Below are 22,006 nucleotides of genomic sequence, written 5' to 3' on the forward strand. Positions count from 1 at the left end.
GGGACGACAGGACGTTTGGTCCAAGGCCTACCTCGCAGGAAGGTTGGATTGACTCCAACCTTCATCTACAACTTCCAGTTGCAATACGTGTTCATAGTGTGCAGTTTCCTTGGTTGTGTAAAATGAACATGCGCTTAAACTGAGGAGAGATGAGCAGTGACTTGATATCTGGTGAATCTTGAAAAGCTGAAACATGGGTCATTTGTCCAACCCAGCCTGCTCCAAGCCACTGAGGCCACCTGTGACTCCAGAGGCAGTGCTGCATCAAAGAGCATCACGAAGTGACAACCGTGATTTTTCCAGAGGGGAGGGACCCCCCTCCAAAGGAAGATGAATTCCACTCAATCGGCCAGGTGAACTGCTCCCCATGAGGACCACTGTCTCTTGTCTGAAATCGAGTCTCACTTTTAATAGAAACTCATGTCAATAACAAGAATTCATGTCTGACTGAGTTTGAAACTATTGTGGATCTGATGGCATGAGAGCACTCTTCAAATACTTAAAAGGTTGTCACACAGAGGAGGGCCAGGATCTCTTCTCGATCCTCCCTGAGTGCAGGACACGGAATAACGGGCTCAAGTTAAAGGAAGCCAGATTCCGGCTGGACATCAGGAAAAACTTCCTGACTGTTAGAGCAGTATGACAATGGAACCTGTTACCTAGGGAGGTTGTGGGCTCTCCCACACTAGAGGCATTCAAGAGGCAGCTGGAGAACCCTCTGTCAGGGATGCTTTAGAGTGGATTCCTGCATTGAGCAGGGGGTTGGACTCGATGGCCTTGTAGGCCCCTTCCAACTCTGCTATTCTATAATTCTATGAGCTACTCCTCGGCACCACTTACTTGCACAGCACTTTGCATTAATGCCACAGTTGGCTGGACGAGATCCGTAGGGACATTTTGCAGTGAGTGGACTCTGGCAGTAGCCTCCCAGTTGTGAGCAGTGCTGAGGTTGCCCTGTGTGGAAAACAAACCAGAGGGCTGTCGTTGGTGAGGATACTTGTCAAACAGAAAAGCATGAATTTAGATAGGTTGAAATGGGGTAGAAAGACTGAGAGCTTCATCACACCAGCGTTATACTGTGCAGTCACTGTGAATTGCATACATAGGACTCTGAAGTTTTCCAGTTTATAATCTGCTTTGATTGTAAAGGACTCATCTCTCTTCAATTTACTCCCATGCATCCTGCTTTAATTGTGCTTCATATGTAAAAAAACCAACCTATTTAACTAACTCTTTAGGAGCGAATCTTTTGTTGTTCTCCGAGCGGCCACTGGGGGCGCAGGAGAATGATTTGATATGTTTAAAGTACAAATTCAACAAATGCTTACATCTGCATAAGTTTTAAAGACTTATTCCGCTGTGGCACCCCGGTTGTGGAATGAGCTCCCCAGAAAGGTCCGCCTGGCGCCTACACTGTACTCCTTTTGTCGCCAGCTGAAGACCTTTTTATTCTCTCAGTATTTTAACACTTAATTTTGACTGAAAATTGGATTTTACTGTTCTAACTCTGTATTTTAATCTTATATCAATTTTGTTTTATCCTGGTTGTGTTTTTTAAACTGTATTTTGAAATTTGTGTTTTTAACCTGTTGGTTGTTTTATTATGGTTTTAATTTTTGTGAACCGCCCAGAGAGCTTCGGCTATTGGGCGGTATAAAAATGTAATGAATAAATAAATAAATAAATAAATAAAGATGAAGACATCGAAATTGGCACAGTAATATATATTAAGGAGAGCTTTATGCATACCAAATTTGAATCAGATTAGGTCATCCGTTGATTTTTTAATAATTTTTACATTTCTCCCACTTAAAACCTTTCCTGGTATACAAAGGATCTTAGGAGCGCTGCCGCCCGGGGTGTGATTTAGCTAACAACAACAGGATTAGACTGATTTGACTGACAACATTTTCTCAACTTAATCATAATCAACATTTTCACCATGTATTCGAGCATTTAAAAAGTGCTTCACATATATAATCTCATTGTGATCCATACAACAACCCTGTTAGGGAGGTCAGTATCATTATTCCACATATTATAGATGGAGAACTGACATGGAGAGAGAGAAGTTTATCTTAGACCACCTAGGGAATTCAGTGCCGGGGAAATTTTGAACTTGAGACATCATGGTTAACTTCACAGTCTAGGACTGTTCATGAAGTTCCACCACCTTCCCCAGACCTTCCTTCCCTCGGAGAGACTTTTTTTTGTGGGGGGGAGGGAAGTCACCTGATGTTCTGTAGGGTTTACATTATTGACAAAGTGCTTCTCTGATTTCCACCTCAGAGCTCAGTTTACCTCGTTCCCATTCTTGAACATGACTGTTTTTCTTTTTCAAACACAAAAAAGCATGCATTTGAGTTTGCATTTCTACAGTGGGCGCCCAAATTCGTTCCCCCCATTAACAAAGCATGAAAATGTGTCACCTTTCCCCCACCGCCAAAACACATATTCTTACCGTAAAGAGCAGAATTTTCTAATGAACCCATTTTCAAACAAAACTCCAATGCAGGAATATGTGAATGTTGGCTGAAAAGGGCACTTGTATTAGCGTTTGGAGCAAACTCTGGTGTTTAGTGAACTGAAACAAGAATTCCACACTTCTCTAGTTCACATTATATGTAAAGAAAATACTGAAGGAAATGCTTGGTACCCGTTATGGACTGACAACGCCCTGTTCCTAGACTGGAAAGGAAAGTAGGCAAAATACGGTGCACTTCCAGTTTTCCCATTCTCTTTCTTTGGCCATTTCCATGGCCACCAGGTAGTGATCTTTTTCCCTCTGGCTGCCTCCACCAAGCCAACCTTTCCCCCCCAAAACACACATTCCTCTGACTGGAGTCCACCATGGGAAGAGCCTTCAGCGTGGTGGCCCCCTTTCCTATGGAATTCCCTGCCTCTGGAAGTCAGGCAGGCGCCAACTTTGTATTCGTTCAGCGCCTCCTCAAAACATCATTGTTCTGGGAAGCCTTTCCTTAATGACCAGCCAAGGTTCACAGTTCACCTTTCATTTTGCTTTTAAAAATCTATTTTAAGGTGTTTTATTCTGTTTTTATTGTAATTTATTTTGTATACTGCTCTGAAATTTTGAAGGGGAGTGGTATATAAATATTTTAAATAAAATAAATAAATAAATAAATAACCTTAAAATTCTCTAAGCCTCTGGTCTTGTTTGGGAAGGTGTTGTCTCTTACAAGTGTGTAGTTTGGGGATGGGACACTGAAAAGGAAAAGTGTGTTGTTGTTTTTTCATAGAATCATAGAATAGCAGAGTTGGAAGGGACCTACAAGGCCATCGAGTCCAACCACCAGCTCAATGCAGGAGTCCAACGTAAAGCATCCCTGACAGATGGTTGTCCAGCTGCCTCTTGAAGGCCTCTAGTGTGGGAGAGCCCACAACCTCCCTAGGTAACTGATTCCATTGTCGTACCACTCTAACAGTCAGGAAGTTTTTCCTGATGTCCAGCTGGAAACTGGCTTCCTTTAACTTGAGCCCATTATTCCGTGTCCTGCACTCTGGGAGGATCGAGAAGAGATCCTGTCCCTCCTCTGTGTGACAACCTTTCAAGTATTTGAAGAGTGCTATCATGTCTCCCCTCTGTCTTCTCTTCTCCAGGCTAAACGTGCCCAGTTCTTTCAGTCTCTCTTCATAGGGCTTTGTTTTCAGACCCCTGATCATCCTGGTTGCCCTCCTCTGAACACCCTTCAGCTTGTCTGCATCCTTCTTGAATTGTGGGGCCCAGAACTGGACGCAATACTCTAGATGAGGCCAAACCAGGGCGGAATAGAGAGGAACCAGTACTAGGGTGACCAACTGTCAGGATTTCCCCGGATTTGTCCTGGTTTTTGTTCTTTCCATGGTGTCAGGGGGGATTTTCTATAATTTTCAATAATGTCCTGGAATGATACACCTTCCCCATTAAGGCTGCCATTAGCATGGCAGGAGGGAATGACATGCTTTCTTGAGGCACATCATTCCCCCACCCCAAGCTCCAATTGAGGTCTTAAAGGGGAAAGTGGGTCATTCGTGGACATTATAGAAAAGGCCCCAATTGGAGTGGATGGTGGTGGTGCAGAATGAAATCCTTTCCCCTCCTCCACTCCAATCGGGTTCTTTAAGGTGGCGGGGGAATAACGTACTTTCTGCAGGACTCAGAAAGCTGCTTCCCCACACACACACTAGGTGTCCTCTTTTTTGGTTTCCCAAATATGGTCACCCTAGTACTATGACTGTTGTGGTTGTTTCTGATCCCATGGCAGAGGGCTTCCTAGGCAGACATCCTGTCTTCTAATATCTCACTAAAATGTAGACCTGTTAGCTGACGCTACCAGCCCACACTGAAAAAGGAATTAATCTCGTAATATTCAAAACTGACTCTCTCCCCACACTCTCTCTCTACACAAACACACAGATTCCTATTTATAATTAGGGATGTGCTCTGCTCCGATTAGAATCGGAGAATCAGAAGCGAATTGGCCAGCTCCGCCTTGCCCAGAGGCGGAGTAGAAGTGGACTGCGGAACCTTAGAAGCATGGCGAAGTGAAGCGGCCATAGGAGAAGCGCTTCTCTTTTCGCGGAGCGCTCCGCCCGCCATTTTGGATCATTTCGCCCATAGGATTGCATTGCGGAAAAGAATAGGGGATAACTGTGTTGTTTTTTAAGCTATCTTTCTGAAACTTCTTGTGCTTAGAGAGTCATGGCTGGGGGTCATTTTGAGCCTACTCTCAGCTCTCTGCGTGGTGTGGTTTGCTTGCTATGTTTTTTTTTTAAATCGTTTAAAAAAAGCGGGAGAGGTGCCTTTCTGAAGTGCTGAGAAGCAGATTCATGATCACATGATCCCAAAGTTGGAGGAGGGGATAGGCAAAATGAGATACTAGTAACTTGGGATACTGGGAAACTTCTCTTTCTTAGTCTGAACGGACTTTTCCCAGTGTTTTTTAAAACAGTAGCCCCACCAAATGCACAAACACATCCTGAAATCATATACTAAGCAAATAAATAACAGATAGGAAACACAGCACTGCTACCCACCCTAACCTTGGTGAACAACTGAATAGATGTGGTGCAAGGGGATGAGGTCCCCTAGGGCATGTGGACGTGCCCAGTGCACACACTCTCCCACCCTGGAGGGTCATCAGAGCCCTCCAAAGAGTAACCCAGTGGAAAGACTGAAGCTAATGCCTGTCATGAGTTGAAGTGGCAGGTAGCTTCTTAAGACTGGTACTTACTTAGGTCCAGTCAAAAATTGGCATATCCCCCTCCCCCTGGGCACATCCACTTTCCTCTTACTGGTAAAAGACAGACATAGCCTTTTTAAAAAAATTCTTCTTGTTGTTTATTCAGCAACACTGCTGCTTTTAATTCCACCCCTCCTTTGTTTATTTATTTATTTATTCCATTTTATATTTACACCCCGTAGCCCAAGCTCTCCTGGCTTTTCCTCTTCAGTGAAGTCAGGCAGGCTTTCATTGTGGTTCAACTCGTTGTTGTTGTTGTTGTTGTTGTTGTTGTTGTTGTTGTTGTTATTGGTGTTGTTGTTATTGCTATTAATATTAATTAGTACTGCTATTATTAACGTTACTGTTGTTGTTGTTGTTTAATAATGGCTGTGATCACAGTGCAGTCAATCAACTCTGAAGCAAGGATCACAAAGCTTTACTTTTATCCTCTTACCCTCCTAGTTATGGGATGCAAAAGAAAAGGCATCTCTCTGTGTTGCTCCCGCCTCACAGGGATGGTTTGCATTACTGGCTTTGAAACCTTGGCTCACTTTTTTGCCTGGGAAAAAGCCAATTGGAGAAAGGAGAAAAATCTACAAAGGAAAAGGATATGATAAAGTATTTGCTAGACAAGTTGTGCAAGAGTTTAAGGTACTGCAACAGGAACACTGCACTGGCAAATGCCACTTTCATAGTGCTATTTTCCTCTGCAGTCCCAGTCCTTTTTTCCTTGTGTGTCGTGCCTTTTTAAGACTTTTAAGCCTGCAGGTAGGGACCGTCTTATTTAAGTGATTGCATGTAAACTGGTCTGGAGTAGAATGAACAAATATGAATGCTCAAAGCGAGAACCCAACATAGGCAGCAAGGTGTACATCCTGAAAGACCATGTGCTATTTTCCTCTGCTGTCCCCGTCCTTTTTTCCTTGTGTGTCATGTCTTTTTAAGATTTTAAGCCTGCGGGTAGGGACCGTCTTAGTAACTTGGGATACTGGGAAACTTCTCTTTCTTAGTCTGAATGGATTTTTCCCAGTGTTTTTTAAAACTGTATCCCCACCAAATGCACAAACACAACCTCAAATCATATACTAAGCAAATAAATAACAGATAGGAAACACAGCACTGCTACCCACCCTAACCTTGGTGAACAACTGAATAGATGTGGTGCAAGGGGATGAGGTCCCCTAGGGCATGTGGACGTGCCCAGTGCACTCCTTGGAGGGTCATCAGAGCCCTCCAAAGAGTAACCAGTGGAGAAGCTAATGCCTGTCATGAGTTGAAGTAACAGGTAGCTTCTTAATTACCCCTCCCCCTGGGCACGTCCACTTCCCTCTTACTGGTAAAAGACAGACATAGCCTGTTTAAAAAAATTCTTCTTGTTGTTTATTCAGCAGCACTGCTGCTTTTAATTCCACCCCTCCTTTGTTTATTTATTTATTTATTCCATTTTACACCCCATAGCCCAAGCTCTCCTGGCTTTTCCTCTTCAGTGAAGTCAGGCAGGCTTTCATTGTGGTTCAACTCCTTATTGTTGTTGTTGTTATTATTATTGCTATTAATATTAATTAGTACTGCTATTATTAACATTATTATTTTGTTGTTGTTTAATAATGGCTGTGATCACAATGCAGTCAATCAACTCTGAAGCAAGGATCACAAAGCTTTACTCTTATCCTCCTAGCCTCCTAGTTATGGGATGCAAAAGAAAAGGCATCTCTCTGTACTGCTCCCGCCTCACAGGGATGGTTTGCATTACTGGCTTTGAAACAATCCTTGGCTCACTTCCTTGTGCCCCCAGAAATGTCTGCTCCATGCCTGCCTTCCCGCCTCCGCCTGGGTGCTGTTGTTTTGGGGTATCTGCTGGGACTGACTCCCCCATAGATTTATGGAATATCTTTGCCTGCCTCTCCGCCCGCCTGTCCTCCTCCTCTGTGCCCGCCTCGCAGGGATGGTTTTTGTGTGTCTTGCTTTGTCTCAGGGGACAAGTCCTTCCTGCGCTCACTTAGACTTTTTGAAGTTCCAAATCAATTTTACAAGTGTGAATGAAGATTCATAGGTTTATCTACTCCCCAATTCATGGCATGTTGGGATTTCCTTTGAAATGGCCCCATTGAGCTCTCTGCAGCTTTAAATCCCTGAGATACTGAGGTGTCCGATTTTCAAAAATTCCCCAAAAATCAGGGGAGGCTTGGATTGGCTTGAGTCTTGGCATGCATGTGTATACATGGATAAGCTATCATGGTGCTGAGTTTGAGGTTTCTAACATGAAAATTGACGGAGATATCGAAAGGAGTGTGAATTGGGGTTACGGGTGATGCGTTAGAGGTTAAAGCCCCACCAAAAATCAGGGGATGATGGGATTTGCTTGAAACTTGCCATGAATGTGGATCTAGATGGCATCTGTGAGGGTGCCTGCTTCCAAGTTTTTATCTGTGAAAATGTCGGAGAATAGTCCATGTCTGAAAATGGGGTGTCCGATTTTCAAAAATTCCCCGAAAATCAGGGGATCCTTTTATTCACTTGAGTCTTGGCATGCATGTGTATACGTCTATGAGGTGTCATGGTGCCAAACTTGAGGTTTCTAACTTTAACAGAAAAAAAGTTGTAGACTTTTTTGGATTTCAATGCAAGCCTATGGGGGGAAAAGCAGAGCTCCGATCCGGATCTGGAGCTTTGCAGCGAACCGGAGTGGACTATAGGCAGAGCGGAGCGGAGATGACCCGATCCGGAAGTTGCGGATCTGGAAGAGAAGCGGATTGGGGGGGGGGTCCGTGTACACCCCTATTTATAATGGCCCTAGAATGAGCTGCCCTCTTACCTGTGGAGACTTGGAAGAGGAAGACGACCAGCGCGAAGAGAAGGCAAAGAAACCGCATGGCTGAAGCTTTCCTTGAGATCTTTCCAGCTACTGGAGGGAAGCTGAGTAGTGGCAGATTGAAGACGGCTCTTGGATGTTCCCTGTTCTTATGTGAATGTGGTGCAAAGGCACGTTGCAATATGTGTCTGTCTAACCCCTATGGAGTAGATGGTTTAGTTTCTTGGGCGTGGCTGTCACTCAGAGGCAGGGCTAGAGAAGAAACAGCAGAAAGAAAGAGAACCGGTTTTGCCGAAAGCTGAATGTTATGATAATTCTGTTTAATTATAAGCCCTTATCATCTTGTATAAGGTAAATTGAAATATTAATTGTGTTCAGTAGTAGGACTCATTTTTTTTTTTTTTGGTATTGATATTTGTACTAATTTTATTATTGCAGGGCTAGTACTCTGAACTGTTTTGTTGCTCCTTGGGAGATAAACGTTGGAAAAATCTACAAAAAGGGACTCAAATAAGGATTGAGCTGCAAGCAAGAAATCCATGTGTTGTTGTTGTTGTTACACAAAGCACAGATTGTGGCATATTTCTGTGTTTGAATGCTTACTAAAGGCATGTTTTGTTAAAGATATATATATATATATATATATATATATATATATTCTTTGCAAGTTTGTTCTAATTAAGCCCCATAGAACCCATACTAGGAGAAGTTATATCTGCACATCAGAGAGCCATTCATTGCAAGCAGAACTTTCCAGTTACTATCCTTTTCGGCAGTTAAATTTTCGGCATCTCCCTTCCAGCCCTTTCCTCTGGGCTTCATGGCCCAGCTCACACAATTGTGGTTGGGGAGGTTTCTTTTCCCCACTGCATGTGGCAGTCATGTGCAGAAAGGGGGGGGACTGACATAATTACCCCCTGCAGGGCAGCTTGTCGCATCGCGCAAACTTGGCAAGGTTGCCTTATTGCCATAAGTAAGAAGGTATTATTGTTGTTATTATTATTATTATTATTATTATTATTATTATTATTATTATTATTATTGTTATTATTATTATTATTTGTATCCCACCTTTTGCCCAATACTGGGCCTCTACAACTCTGTTCTAGATTTCTAGGCAGATTGTTACTGCCCTGAAAGGTGGCCAAAAATGTGTCAAATAAATAATCAAACATCTGGAAGGCCACAGAATGCCTGCATCTGGTCTATACAGTCTATTAGCAGCCCCCTCAAATTTTCAGTCAATAACGTGTCTGTGCCTTCTTTGGACTCAGAGCCTTCTACATGCAAAACAGGTGCTCTTCCACTGACCTAGGAACCCACCCCAAACTGCATTTCACAATCTTGCCACAACTTCCTTCACAGGACTTCTGTTGCCATGCTTTACCTGGAGAAGGGTTCATCTGCTTAAGAACAGGAGGGAGAGAGCCAGGTGAAGAATTGGAGGCTTCAGCTGACAGCCTTCCCTAGAACCACTAGAAGAGCAACCTGGCCCCCTCCAGTGCCATTCCTGAACTCCCCTAAATGCACAAATCAGAGCCCAGGATCATTCATACCTCTGAACGACGTGGGCTCAGATGCGTGCAAAAGGAGACCACAGTGTGGGCCTCTCTAAAAAAGCACACTGACTGAAGTAGCCAGCTTTGCTGATTAATGACGAGCTTTGCTGATTAACGACGAGCACAGCTGATGTGAGCTCTCTGCTGTAAACTACGGGTGTGCATGGACCTCCCCGATCCGCCCCACGGGCCGATCCGAAAATTTACCAGGCCCTGCCGCCGTCTCCACCCATGTGGCGACGGCACCAGAGCCCGGTAAGGGACCAAGGGGGAGGGGCCCTTACCTGCGTCCATCCACGGTCCCTCGGCTTCTTCAATTGAGCCCGCGGCTCAACCAGGAAGTCTGGGCCGCAGCCTAGACTTCCTGGTTGAGCCACGGGCTCAATTGAAGAAGCCGAGGGACCGCGGACGGACACAGGTAAGGGAGGGGAGGGGGGTTTACCGGGCCCTGCCGCTGTTGCCGCATGGGCAACAGCGACAGCGGCAGGGCCCAGTAAACCCCGCTTACCTTTCTGGCGGAGCTCTGGATCGAGGCGAAGGATTCGCCTTCACCTCAATCCTCTTCGCCACACTCCGCCGGCCCCCCAATCCTCTTTGCCTCTGCCTTAAGGGCAGGCGACGCCCCCCGCTCTGCTCCTGCTTCTCCGGTTCGAGGAGAAGCGGAGCACATCCCTGCTGTAAACAACAGCAACTTAACCTCTGTGATGTGGCTTGCTTTTCTGGGCCTTGCAGATTCCTAGACAATCACTGACCCACCTGGACTCCTCCTCCAACACCTTGCTGACCAACCTTGGTGCTCAGTATGACTTGACTCCTTTGGATTGAACTCTGGACCGCTCTGAACTCGCCTCTGCCTTCTTCTGTTAACCTTAGCTGGAGTCTCATGTATGACCCTGGTCTGGCCTGGTCAAGGCTCAGATAGTCCCAGGAATAACAAAGATATCTTTGTTATTCCTGGGACTACCTGAGCCTTGACCAGAGCACTTGCTGGTCTTGAAGCAGGACAGTTGTGAGGATCAAATAGAAGGACCTCATCTCTGTTGCTTTGAGCCTCTGCATCTCCTTGGAGTCAAGTAGAAGAAATGGATTCACTTCATTTCTTCCCAGCAGATTCTCAATTTCTCTCATTTTTCCTTCCCTTTGGGCATGATCCACTGTGGCACTTCTTCTCCTTGCTTCACACAAGCTACAATGGAGATGCAATCAACCAGTCAGACTTGCTGGCTGGGGAACACAGGACTGCTCAGTACTTCCAAGCAACCATTTCTCCCTTGTCATGTGAACAAGGGAACACATTCATCTATTGGTGCATTTGAGAATTTATTGTGAACCCCTTTCACTTTCATGGCCCCTGCCAGTAAAGGTGGGACTGGATTTTTATTTGTGATAATTATAAAAACCTTTCAGGTGAGATGCTATTCTCAGGTAGGCGGTTCAAAGCCTTTCAAATTTGTAAACCGCCCAGAGAGCTTTGGCTGTTGGGCGGTATAGAAATGCAATAAATGAAATAAAATAATAAATAATAATAAATACAACGTTTCATATACTAGTGTAGATCCCCTCCAGAAGGAAACCAAATTGGAAAAGACAGGTTGCTTCTGTTGGGTCCTGGAATGGATCCTGTTTTTTATCTTTTCCATTATTTCTACAATTTCTTGCAAGCCTGGAAGAAGTGAGGAGTCAGCAGAACATAATCACTTTGCAGGTGGACACTTATTGAATTATTGGATTATTGCATGGAGTCATTTTCTGAGATTGTTCAATTAGTGGTTGCATCATTTGTACAGGACTGTCTATATAAGAAACTGTGTTTGTGTCTTCATTATCTTCCTCATCTTACCCCAACTTGATGTGTGCTGTATTGATGTGATCGTCTGTGAGTATTTGTAACTTGTGCTCCCATAACTAAATTATAAATCTGTCAGTAAAGGATTTACTTTTAAAACTTACAAGGAATCCTTTGCCTTATTGGTCTTTGCTGCATCCTAACAAAGAGCCGTTGTTACTCTGCTATTCACTGGTTCAACCTGTAACTTCCAACACGTTAGAAGCCCAGTGATTATCCAACAGCTTCATTACAACCAGTTCTCATTTCAGAGGCAGAAGTGTCCGCATTCTCAAATTTTGCTAAACCGTCATTCAGCACTCGAAGTACCTCATGACTAGATAGGATGCAGCAATTAGAATATAGCTGTGCTGGCAAACTCCAGGTGCCGAGTGATTTCACTACCGGTATGACAGAATCATCAACAAGGAATTTCCAGGTTTGAAGGACTGCTATGTTGGGGAACAGAATAGTCCTGATTAAATTTTGCTCATGCTGTTCATTTAGACTATACTGGCTAGATGGCCCCTCTGAACAAGCGTTTGTTTTAGTTTGTCACTCACTAATATTTTTGATACAGTGGTATGCTCTGTAGCATTTATTCTTCAGCCCTCTGAAAAATGTGACACCGAGAGGAGAGGCTGGAGAAGGTGCCTAAAGATAAAAACAGAAGAGCTCCTCGACTCTGAAGTCAGTTGGGAGCACATTCCAGGGGGAGGGGACTATAGCGTTAAACCCCACGTCAGTTCCCTAATGTATGTCTAGGATTTGTAAGGCTGTAGCTGGACCTAAGGTTTGTCCCTGGATCGTCCGGGGGTCAAACCTATTAATCTAGGAGACACACAGGGGATCCAGGGCTCAGGCAGGGGTGAACCCTGGATGATCCCAGGATAAACCTTAGATCTAGCTGTGGCCAGAGTCGATTGTGTTTAGAATGTTGTCCTGATTGTGTAGAGATTGAATATCTTAGGAGCGGGGAGGAGGATATATAAGGGAATGACTGAGGTGATAGGGGGTGTTTTTAAAGTAATTTGGTTCAGGGGAGAATTAGAGATCAGGGTAAAGAGGATGGCCTTTTGAGTGTAGTGTGCAGATAGTCAGTTGGTGTCTATTAAACAATCCTGATAATAAAGAAAGTTCAAGAGTGGAGGTGCGAGAGAAAGGAAAGCGTGTATGAGAAGCGAGAAAGGATTGGATGAGAGGTTTTTAAAAAAGCTCTGAAAAGTTTTATTATGAAACAAAGTTTGTGAACATTGAAATAATTTTTTGTTCAGTTTTTTTTACTACCACAAAAATCCCATGCGTCTCCTTAGCATTTATCACCTGCGTTATATACATGTAACACCCGTTCTGACATTAATTCACCATCAGCACATATAATTCACAGCACATTATTTTATTCCTGAAATCATTCCTGTTTAACCCCGTTCTCCACATAGTTTGTAGAAAGGTGGTGTTTGTCCCTCGCCTCAGGCTCATAAAGTGGTGGCGCTTAGCTTGAGCAGGGAGTGTCCGTGGACAGGCCTGTTGTAAAGAGCCTGTGTCGTGGCAGGGATGCAATGCGAATGGCTCTATTACAGGTACTCTGGAGAACGCAGCACTGTCAGAAATACTTTGCCTTTTAAAAAGGTTTGCTTTTCATCTTTCGCTTCATTTGCATGACATGTAATGTCACTTTAATATGTGAACAGGATGTGTCCATTTTTAAAAGGTGTGTAGAATGCATTTCTGGCCAATAAATTTATTCCAAGAGTAATCATTGAGCCTGTTCAGATGACATGCCAATCCATGGTTAGGCTGCTAACCCCTTTGCAGCGAATGGTTAGTGAGTGTGTTTAAATTGTGGTTATGTAGCCACCACGGTTAGGAATGGTGCACATGGCACAGTAAGCCATAATGTCTAGATCAAAATGCCTAACCACTGGGGCTTAGCATGTTGTCTGAATAGGGTCATTATGTATATTCTGATTCTTCTGCATTCAATAAATTCCCTCTCTCTCTCTCTCTCTCTCTCTCTCTCTCTCTCTCTCTCTCTCTCTGTGTGTGTGTGTGTGTGTGTGTGTGTATGCATTATTGGCTGACCAGTGTGAAGTAGGGTATGCACAATAGGTCTTCTTCACCTCAAAATTCAAGCCAGAGCTTCATTGAGAAGATTCTCTGCCCCAATTTCAGAGGGGCTCCCCTTTCTGCCCTGTCAGATTACCTGTCAGAGAACCACCCCTTTTCGGATAACTGCTCTAATCAATAGAGATTAATCAAACACATGCAGCTCCCTCATTTTTAAAGATACAGAGAGAAAACATGGCACAGTGATATCACTTAAAGAGGGCTTTACCCCACCATGTTTGAATCAGATCGGTTCATGCTTTGATTTTTAGGAATTTTTAAAATGGAAATTAATAAAAATGCTTACATCTCCATAATTTTATAGGTAAAGAGATGAAACTTGGCAAGGTGATAGTAATTAAGGAGTGCTTTAGCCTTGCCAAGTTTGAATCAGATCCATTCATGCCTTGAATTTTTAGATTTTTTTTAAAAATTCCCCACTCCTGCCTTCTCCAACCTGATGCCCTCCAGAACTATTGAACAGACTCCCCCTCCTATACTCGAAGCCCAGCCATTGAAATAAAGAGCCTGCCTGTGCCTTACTCAGGTGTAGATGCTTTCTCACTCACCATGCCAGCCAGCCCAAAAGCACTTTCACACTGTGGAAATGTGGATGATTTACTTCTATGAGTCCAAGCAGAAACACGCTCCCTCTCCCCACCCTCACAGTCAGAATCAGGAGCCAGTTAGTGTTTCCCACTCCCTAAAGCACTGCGATTGGAGGAGAACACGGTCATGGACAGCACTGTGGCAATTCCTAATTGGTTAGTCACAGAAGTCAATATCAATGTTACCCCTCACCCCACACAACATCTTCCAAATATGGAGATATTCAATTTCAATACACACACACAGAGCAAGATATTTTTGGAGACTTTAGATGCTCCGCTCTGATATTAACTGATGGTTTTGGAAGTGGCCAATCTCCACTCTGGAAGATTGAATGTTCCACGAGTGTTTGTGGTTACCAGATAATTCTGGGGTGGGGTGCACACTACTACCGAATTTCTTCGATTCTAAGACGCCATTGATTGTAAGATGCACACTAATTTCAGTACCACCAACAGAAAAAAAAGCTTTGATTCTAAGAAGTAATAAACGCACCCGCGATTCTAAGATGCACCCCGTTTTTAGAGATGTTTATATGGGGAAAAAGTGCATCTTAAAGTTGAAGAAATACGGTAGTTCCAAGACATGCTAACTCCAAAGATCCCTAAGAAGGGTGTAACTCAGAAGCATGTGTACCTCAGAAACAGAAGCACGTGTGCATGGTTGTGCCTATGTCCAGAGAGGACATTTGGTGACAACCCCTTCTCACTTTATACGGGACCCCATGTATTTTCCACAGAAGATTCTACGCACATCCCTCCCAACGGTAAATATACAGCAACTTGGGGCCATCGCTTGTAGATCACTCCTTTAAATTTAATCCAATTTAATTTCAAAGGACTAGATTAAAATCTAATTAAGTTGCAGCTCATTTAAACTGGATCATAATTCTAGGGCCTCATCTACACTAAGCAGGGTATTTCACCATGAAAGTGGTATATAAAAGGCAGGAGCCACACTACTGCTTTATAGTGGTATTGAAGTGCACTGACAGCTGTTTGGCCCCATTGACACAGACCATATACCACTTTCTTACTGCTATATCCTGCTTGGTGTGGCTCCTGCCTTTTATATACCACTTTCATAGTGTGATACCCTGCTTGGTGTGGATGAGGCCTAGATTTGTACAACCTATGTTTAGTTCAGCATGTATTGTTGGCATTTACATGATCGGTTTAGCCTGTGGCCGTACAGCCGAGGAGCTACGTGGGCAAGTGAAAACCTCTGGCTACAAAGGGCTCATAGGATTAAGCAGACAGAACTCCAGGCAAATAGGACCTCTCGGGAGAGTTCTCTCACAACAGAATTGGGTCATCATTTGTAGCGCACACCTTAAAAATGCAGTTTCAATTTCATGTGCTTGATCCATGTTTAATTGGTTGATCAGTTGCCTACACTGATATTTCACTTCCTGATTTCATGCGAGGGTAGCTTTGCTTCACTTCCACAAGCAGAGCCCGGTGAGATATATCAAGAAATCCGGCTTAACAAACATGTTTGTCGATCCAAGCTGCTTGTCATTTTCACTCAGGCTTGCAGCGTCTGGAATGAACAAAACAGTTGGATGATGAATTTTCACCAGAAGGACCTGCCTCCTGTTCTGGAACGTGGCGGAAACCTCCTTACTTGGTCCAGGCAACTGTCGTTGTAGGTTTGTCTGTACAAAAGAAACGGAACATCATATCACACACCGATGGGCTATTGTCCTGCTGAGGAAGATGGCCACAGCTTTAGATAGACAGACATGGAGGCGAAAGACCTGATTTGGCTGAAAATCTGTTCCATACTGTTGCCTGTCCCAAGGCCTGAGTTACAAAAATCCGAGGAGCGCATGGTCTCATACTTCCAGAGAACATCCTGAAGTCCTGCCTCTGATGCAAGTTAAGAAGATCAGACCAAGAGCTTATCAAGCTGAGCATCCAGGAGGGGATCTACACTATTCATTACACCGTTGTTTAAGTGCATTGTTGCGTCCTTCCTTGCTACGTTACGAAATGCAACTTGAGCCCAGTCAACCGAAATACCTTTTCTTCTATCGTTTTACCCCGGCACACTCTTCTTTAGAACGTTCTTCATTATGCTCATACCGGCTCTGAAGTAAACCTCCTCCTTCCTGTGACTCTGAGCTTTGCTAGACCTGCCGGGATAAGCCGGCAGGGAGGCGGGGCGACGCGTAGGGACGAGGGAAGCCCTGCAGCGTCTTAAAGGGGCCACATGCGCCCCGAAAGATAAGTGGTTTTTTTAAAAAATTAAGCCTCTGTCCCCTCTTTCACCGCCCTCCCTCCCCCTCCCTCTCGTCGCGTTGTGCCAGCTCTCCCTCCCTCTAGCAAAGCCCTCACTTGAAAGACTTTGAAAGACGGTGTTGAAAACAACAAAAGGTTGGGGCACATTGTTAGTATTAAAACGATTTTAATGGAAAGTGGAACGGTTTTAAAAGTCAGAAGAAACGTAACAACAACAGCATCACGTGACTGCTGACGTCATCTCTGCCAACTTGTTACGTTTCATCTAGACAAGCGTAGATTCCCTCCAGGACTGGCAAACACATTTTGTGGGGGAAGATTACAAATATTCTGAGATGAGGGAGATATCCCTTTTATCAGGATTAGTAACTGGACGGTACACATTAAGAAAGGTTCAGATAACTGGAACTAGCTCAGAGAAGGGCAACCGAGATCATCAGGAGACTAGAAACTAATTCCTAAGAGAAAAGATTGCTTAGGTTGCAGGAAAAGAACAGGGTTAAGTTGCAGGAAGGCAGATTTTGTCGGAGCAGTGTGGCAATGGAACCAGCTGCGTACAGAGGTGGTGCGTTGTCAAGAAATCTATGTACTTTTTGAGATTTTACTGCTGGGAACAAGCATTTGGAGACATGCATTTGTTCAAACTACCTTCAATCTTGATCATAAGGTTTTCTAGGAAGTGAGGCAGATGGCTACTAGGAGGAGGGCCTTCTCCGCTGTGGCACCCCGGCTGTGGAACGAGCTCCCCAGAGAGGTCTGCCTGGCGCCTACACTGTACTCTTTTCATCGCCAGCTGAAGACTGTTTTTATTCTCTCAGTATTTTAACACTTAATTTTAACTTAAATTTAAATTTTACTGTTCTAACTCTGTATTTTAATCTTATATCAATTTTGCTGCATGGTTTTATCCTGGTTGTGCTTTTGATACTGTATTTTGTATTTGTGTTTTTAACTTGTTGGTTATTTTATTATGGTTTTAATTTTTGTGAATCGCCCAGAGAGCTTCGGCTATTGGGTGATATAAAAATTAAATAAATAAATAAATAAATAAATAAATAAATAAATTCTAGTCTCCAGGCTTTCAGAGCAGATTTTTTGCTGAAATTAGACAGGCTGATTTCAGCTGGGTTGCAGGGAGAGCTTTTCACTTTCCCCTCCCCTCCTAGAAGCCAAAGTAGTTATCCAGCCTGACAGTCATTGGCTATGGAAGCTCATCTCACACATCTCAAAGGCCTGGGGATGACAGCATAAAGCTAGGAAGCTCACTGTTGCCACTTGATCTTCACGCAGATCTTCACTTTCTTCTTCATCTTTGAATCTGGTCTTCAATCCCGTTTTCGTTTCGATTTTCAGTCTTTGTCTGATAACTGGCTTTGGGGCCTGGAACTTTTGGATCCTGTCCTAAAGGAAGACCCTTACTTTGGTAACACATAGGGTGGGAAAGGTAGCATTTTATTGTTTGGCCTGCAGCATTGCTACAAAGGGTTACTCTATTGTTTACTTATTTTTTCCTGCTTGCCTTGAGTTTCGTGGATTCCCTCTGATATTAGTACATGTTTTGTCTTATTGCTTTCCCTCTTCCTTATTGCTAATAAATTCCACGTCTATTTCAATGTTCAACTCCATGATCCTATGAAAGCACTGGGTCAGAACAGCCCATCCAAGTTAACAGCCCCAATAATCCAACTGGGAGGCTATCAGAGCATGGAGAATTGAAAGAAGGCTATTTCGCTCTAGTTAGCATCCTCACCTAAGCTGATAAAAGCTGCCCTGGGCCACTGAGGCCACCTGTGCCTCATGAGACAGTGCTGGATCTAAGAGCAGCTCCAACCTATGACTGGATCCCAGTCATAGTTTGGTGATGAATATGAGCCAACACTGTGACGTGGCTGCAAAAAAGCAAATGCCATTTTGGGATGCATTAATAGAAGTATAGCTTCCAAATTGTGTGAGCTACTGGTTCCTTTCTATTCAGCCATGGTTAGGCCTCATCTTGAGTATTGCATCCAGTTCTGGGCACCACACTTCAAGAAGGACGCAGACAAGCTGGGGCATGGTCAAAAGAGGGCAACCAGGATGATCAGGGGTTTGGAAACAAAGCCCTACGAAGAGAGGCTGAAATAACTTGTCACAGAGGAGGGCCAGGATCTCTTGTCGGTCCTCCCAGAGTGCAGGACACGGAATAATGGGCTCAAGTTACAGGAAGCCAAATTCCAGCTGGACATCAGGAAAAACTTCCTGACTGTTAGAGCAGTACGACAATGGAACCAATGACCTAGGGAAGTTGTGGTCTCTCCCACACTAGAGGCCTTCAAAAGGCAGCTGGACAACCATCTGTCAGGGATGCTTTGATGCCTTCATTGAGCAGGGGGTTGGACTTGATGGCCTTATAGGACCCTTCCAACTCTACTATTCTACGATTCTATAGAAACAGTTGACACCCCCCTCTTTCTCTTTTCTGAGTCTGAGTCTCACTTTCCAAACAGAAGAACTCCTATTGTGTCATCTGGGTTTGAAAATATTCTGGATTTGAGCATTGCATTGCCATCACTTACTTGCACAGCAGAGTGACCTATATCTACATATGGCTGAGAGGGTTCCGTACGGGCATCTCAAAAGTCCTGGAGGCTGGCAGAATCCTCCCAGCTCTTTGCAGTAATCGGGTTGGCCTGGGTGCAAAAGAAACATTAAATGTGTTATTTGAGAAGAAACGGAGCCGAAAGACTGATTTGATCGACAACATCTTGCCAACACATTTAAAAGAGTAATATTAATGTCGTATAGCACTATCAAGTATTCGAAGTGCTTCACATATATTATCTAGTTGCATATTATTATTCCAATATTATTATTCCACAGACTGCAGATGGAGGGGGCAGGCTGAGAAAGTGTGACTCAAAGAAGTTCATAGCAGGGGGAGATTTAAACTTGGCACTTCCTGATTTATTTATTTATTTATTCATTTCATTTCTACGGCCCTTTCTACACCTAAGGGTTATCCCAGGGAAATGGAAGGATCATCCCTGCCTGCTCCAGGGATCCCCTGTGTGTCATTTGGATGCACAAGGACGATCCCGGGACAATCCTGGGATATAGGGCTGGTGCAGACATGCCCTAAGTCTCTGACAGTCGAAGCTCTCTGGGTGGCTCACAAAAATCAAAAACATTAAGTACAGCATAAAATATAATACGAAAGCTTAAAACCACAATATAAAACCACAATACAAAAGTACAAGGAGAACATTTATTTATTTATTTATTTATTTATTACATTTCTATACCGCCCAATAACCGAAGCTCTCTGGGCGATTCACAAAAATTAAAACCATCATAAAACTACCAACAAGTTAAAAACACAAATACAAAATACAGTATCAAAAGCACAACCAGGATAAAACCATGCAGCAAAATTGATATAAGATTAAAATACAGAGTTAGAACAGTAAAATTAAAATTAAAATTAAAATTAAGTGTTAAAATACTGAGAGAATAAAAAGGTCTTCAGCTGGCTACGAAAGGAGTACAGTGTAGATGCCAGGCGGACCTCTCTGGGGAGCTCATTCCACAGCCGGGGTGCCACAGCAGAGAAGGCCCTCCTCCTGGTAGCCACCTGCCTCACTTCCTTTGGCAGGGGCTCATGGAGAAGGACCCCTGTAGATGATCTTAAGGTTCGGGCAGGTACATACGGGAGGACGCGTTCCTTCAAATAACCAGGCCCCAAACCATTTAGGGCTTTGAATGTCAATACCAGCACTTTGAATCGGGCCTGGACCTGGACTGGCAGCCAATGAAGTTGTAAAAGGACTGGCGTAATAAAATCAAGCAACAATGCAGAGATTAAAATAGAGATTTAAAATGCAGATTTAAAACTAGGGATCTGATCCGCTTCTCTTCGGTTCAGAGAAGCAGGAGCGAGGCGGCCTAATTCGCCTCCGGAAAAGGTGGAGGCGAAGAGAGTCAGGGGGGCTGCGGATCGAGGCGAAGAGGATCGCCTCAATCCGGAGCTTCACCTGCAGGTAAGTGGGGGGGGGGAGGGGGTCTCATCTGGCGCTGCCGGCACCACCATCCATATGGCGGTGGGGGTGCCAGGTAAGGGAGCAGGGAGGAGGGATGCTTACCTGCGTCCATTGCGGGCTTCAATTGAGGCCCCGGTTGAAGGCGGAAGTGAAGGCCGAGGCCTCTTCCAGCTTCAACCGGGGCCTCAATTGAAGCCCATGACAGATGCAGGTAAGGGGACGGGGTGGTGGTGGCTTATCTTGCGCCGCCACCGCTGCCGCCGTCCATGTAGCGATGGTGGCGAAGCCAGATCTCGCTCCGCAGAGCAGAGCGTGAGACGGGCGGAGCGGCACGAAGAGAATCGGGCCCGATCCAGATTTTCCGGATCGGGCCACGAGGCAGATTGGGGGGTCCGTGCACACCCCTATTTAAAACAGCAGGAGTTAGGCAAGTAAATTGCTCAAACAATGGGAAATCAAAAAGGTCTTCACCTGGTGTCGGAAAGAGTATAACGTAGGTGCCAGGTGAACCTTTCTAGGGAGCTCATTCCTCAGCCAGGGTGCCACAACAGGAAGGCCTTCCTCCTGGTAGCCCCCAGACTTACTTCCTTTGTCAGGGACTGATGGAGAAGGACTTTTCAAGATGATCTTTGGTTACAGGCAGGTACATATGGGAGGATGGAATCCTTCAGATAATACAGTCTCAAGTCATGTGAGTCAGAGCATAGTCTGACTTTGGCAATCATCATCATCATCATCATCATCCAGCACCACCTGTCCAAGTGCTCAATGAAGTACACTGTCTGGGGCCTCTGGAAAGTGTGCAATTCCCCCGGCACGTCATTAGCTCCGGAAAGTGCACGTTGCCTTCCTCCTGCCTCTTCCCCCTGTGCCAATCATGGCCTTAAAAGCGTTCTTAATCCAAGGTCCATCTTAATCCAAGGCCATGATCAGCATGGGAGGGGGGAATGCAATTTCCTCAAGGCGGGGGAAATTGCTCATTTTCTCCTCCCATCTAGTGGAGGGAGAAAATATGCAATTTCCCCAATGCTAGGGAAATGATGTATTTCTCCCATTGCGTTAGCGATGGCTGCCATTAACACAGTGAAGGAAAAGGACAAGGTACGTGACAGCCCATGTGGATTCTCGCCCCATCGCTACTGCTCAGCTGTGAAGTTGACTGAATAATGTGCTCAAGTGACAGGAAGCCAGATTCCAGCTGGACATCAGAAAAAACTTCCTGACTGTTAGAGCAGTGTGACAATGGAATCAGTTACCTAGGGAGGTTGTGGGCTCTCCCACACTAGAGGCCTTCAAGAGGCAGCTGGACAACCCTCTGTCAGGGATGCTTTAGGGTGGATTCCTGCATTGAGCAGGGGGTTGGACTACATGGCCTTAGAGGACCCTTCCCACTTTACTATTCTATGATTCTATGACTGTGTGAGTTTGGGCCAGTCACTGACTCTCAGCTAACCTACCACACAGGATTGTTGTTGTGAGGATAAAAGGGGAGGAGGAGGATCAAGTATGCCACCTTGGGCTGCGTGGAGGAAAGACAGGATAGAAAAGTAAAAGATAAAAAGATGAATAGATTGCTAGATAAGAGCTGGCTTAAAAAAACCATAATTCTCTAAA

At 44.5% G+C, this 22,006-nt stretch overlaps 1 protein-coding gene across 1 annotated transcript in view; it reads left to right on the forward strand.

Moving 5' to 3' along the window:
• Positions 1 to 21,457: 21,457 nt before the first annotated feature.
• Positions 21,458 to 22,006, forward strand: part of LOC134398125 (golgin subfamily A member 6-like protein 22) — a gene marked incomplete at its 3' end in the record, with an annotated part of 47,445 nt that continues 46,896 nt past the window's right edge. Inside the window, exon 1 of the mRNA XM_063125370.1 lies at positions 21,458 to 21,493. Coding sequence (XP_062981440.1) covers positions 21,458 to 21,493 — 36 coding nt within the window. The remainder of the gene's footprint in view (positions 21,494 to 22,006) is intronic.

Source organism: Elgaria multicarinata, chromosome 4 (assembly GCF_023053635.1).
Source record: "Elgaria multicarinata webbii isolate HBS135686 ecotype San Diego chromosome 4, rElgMul1.1.pri, whole genome shotgun sequence".
Lineage (NCBI taxonomy): Eukaryota > Metazoa > Chordata > Lepidosauria > Squamata > Anguidae > Elgaria > Elgaria multicarinata.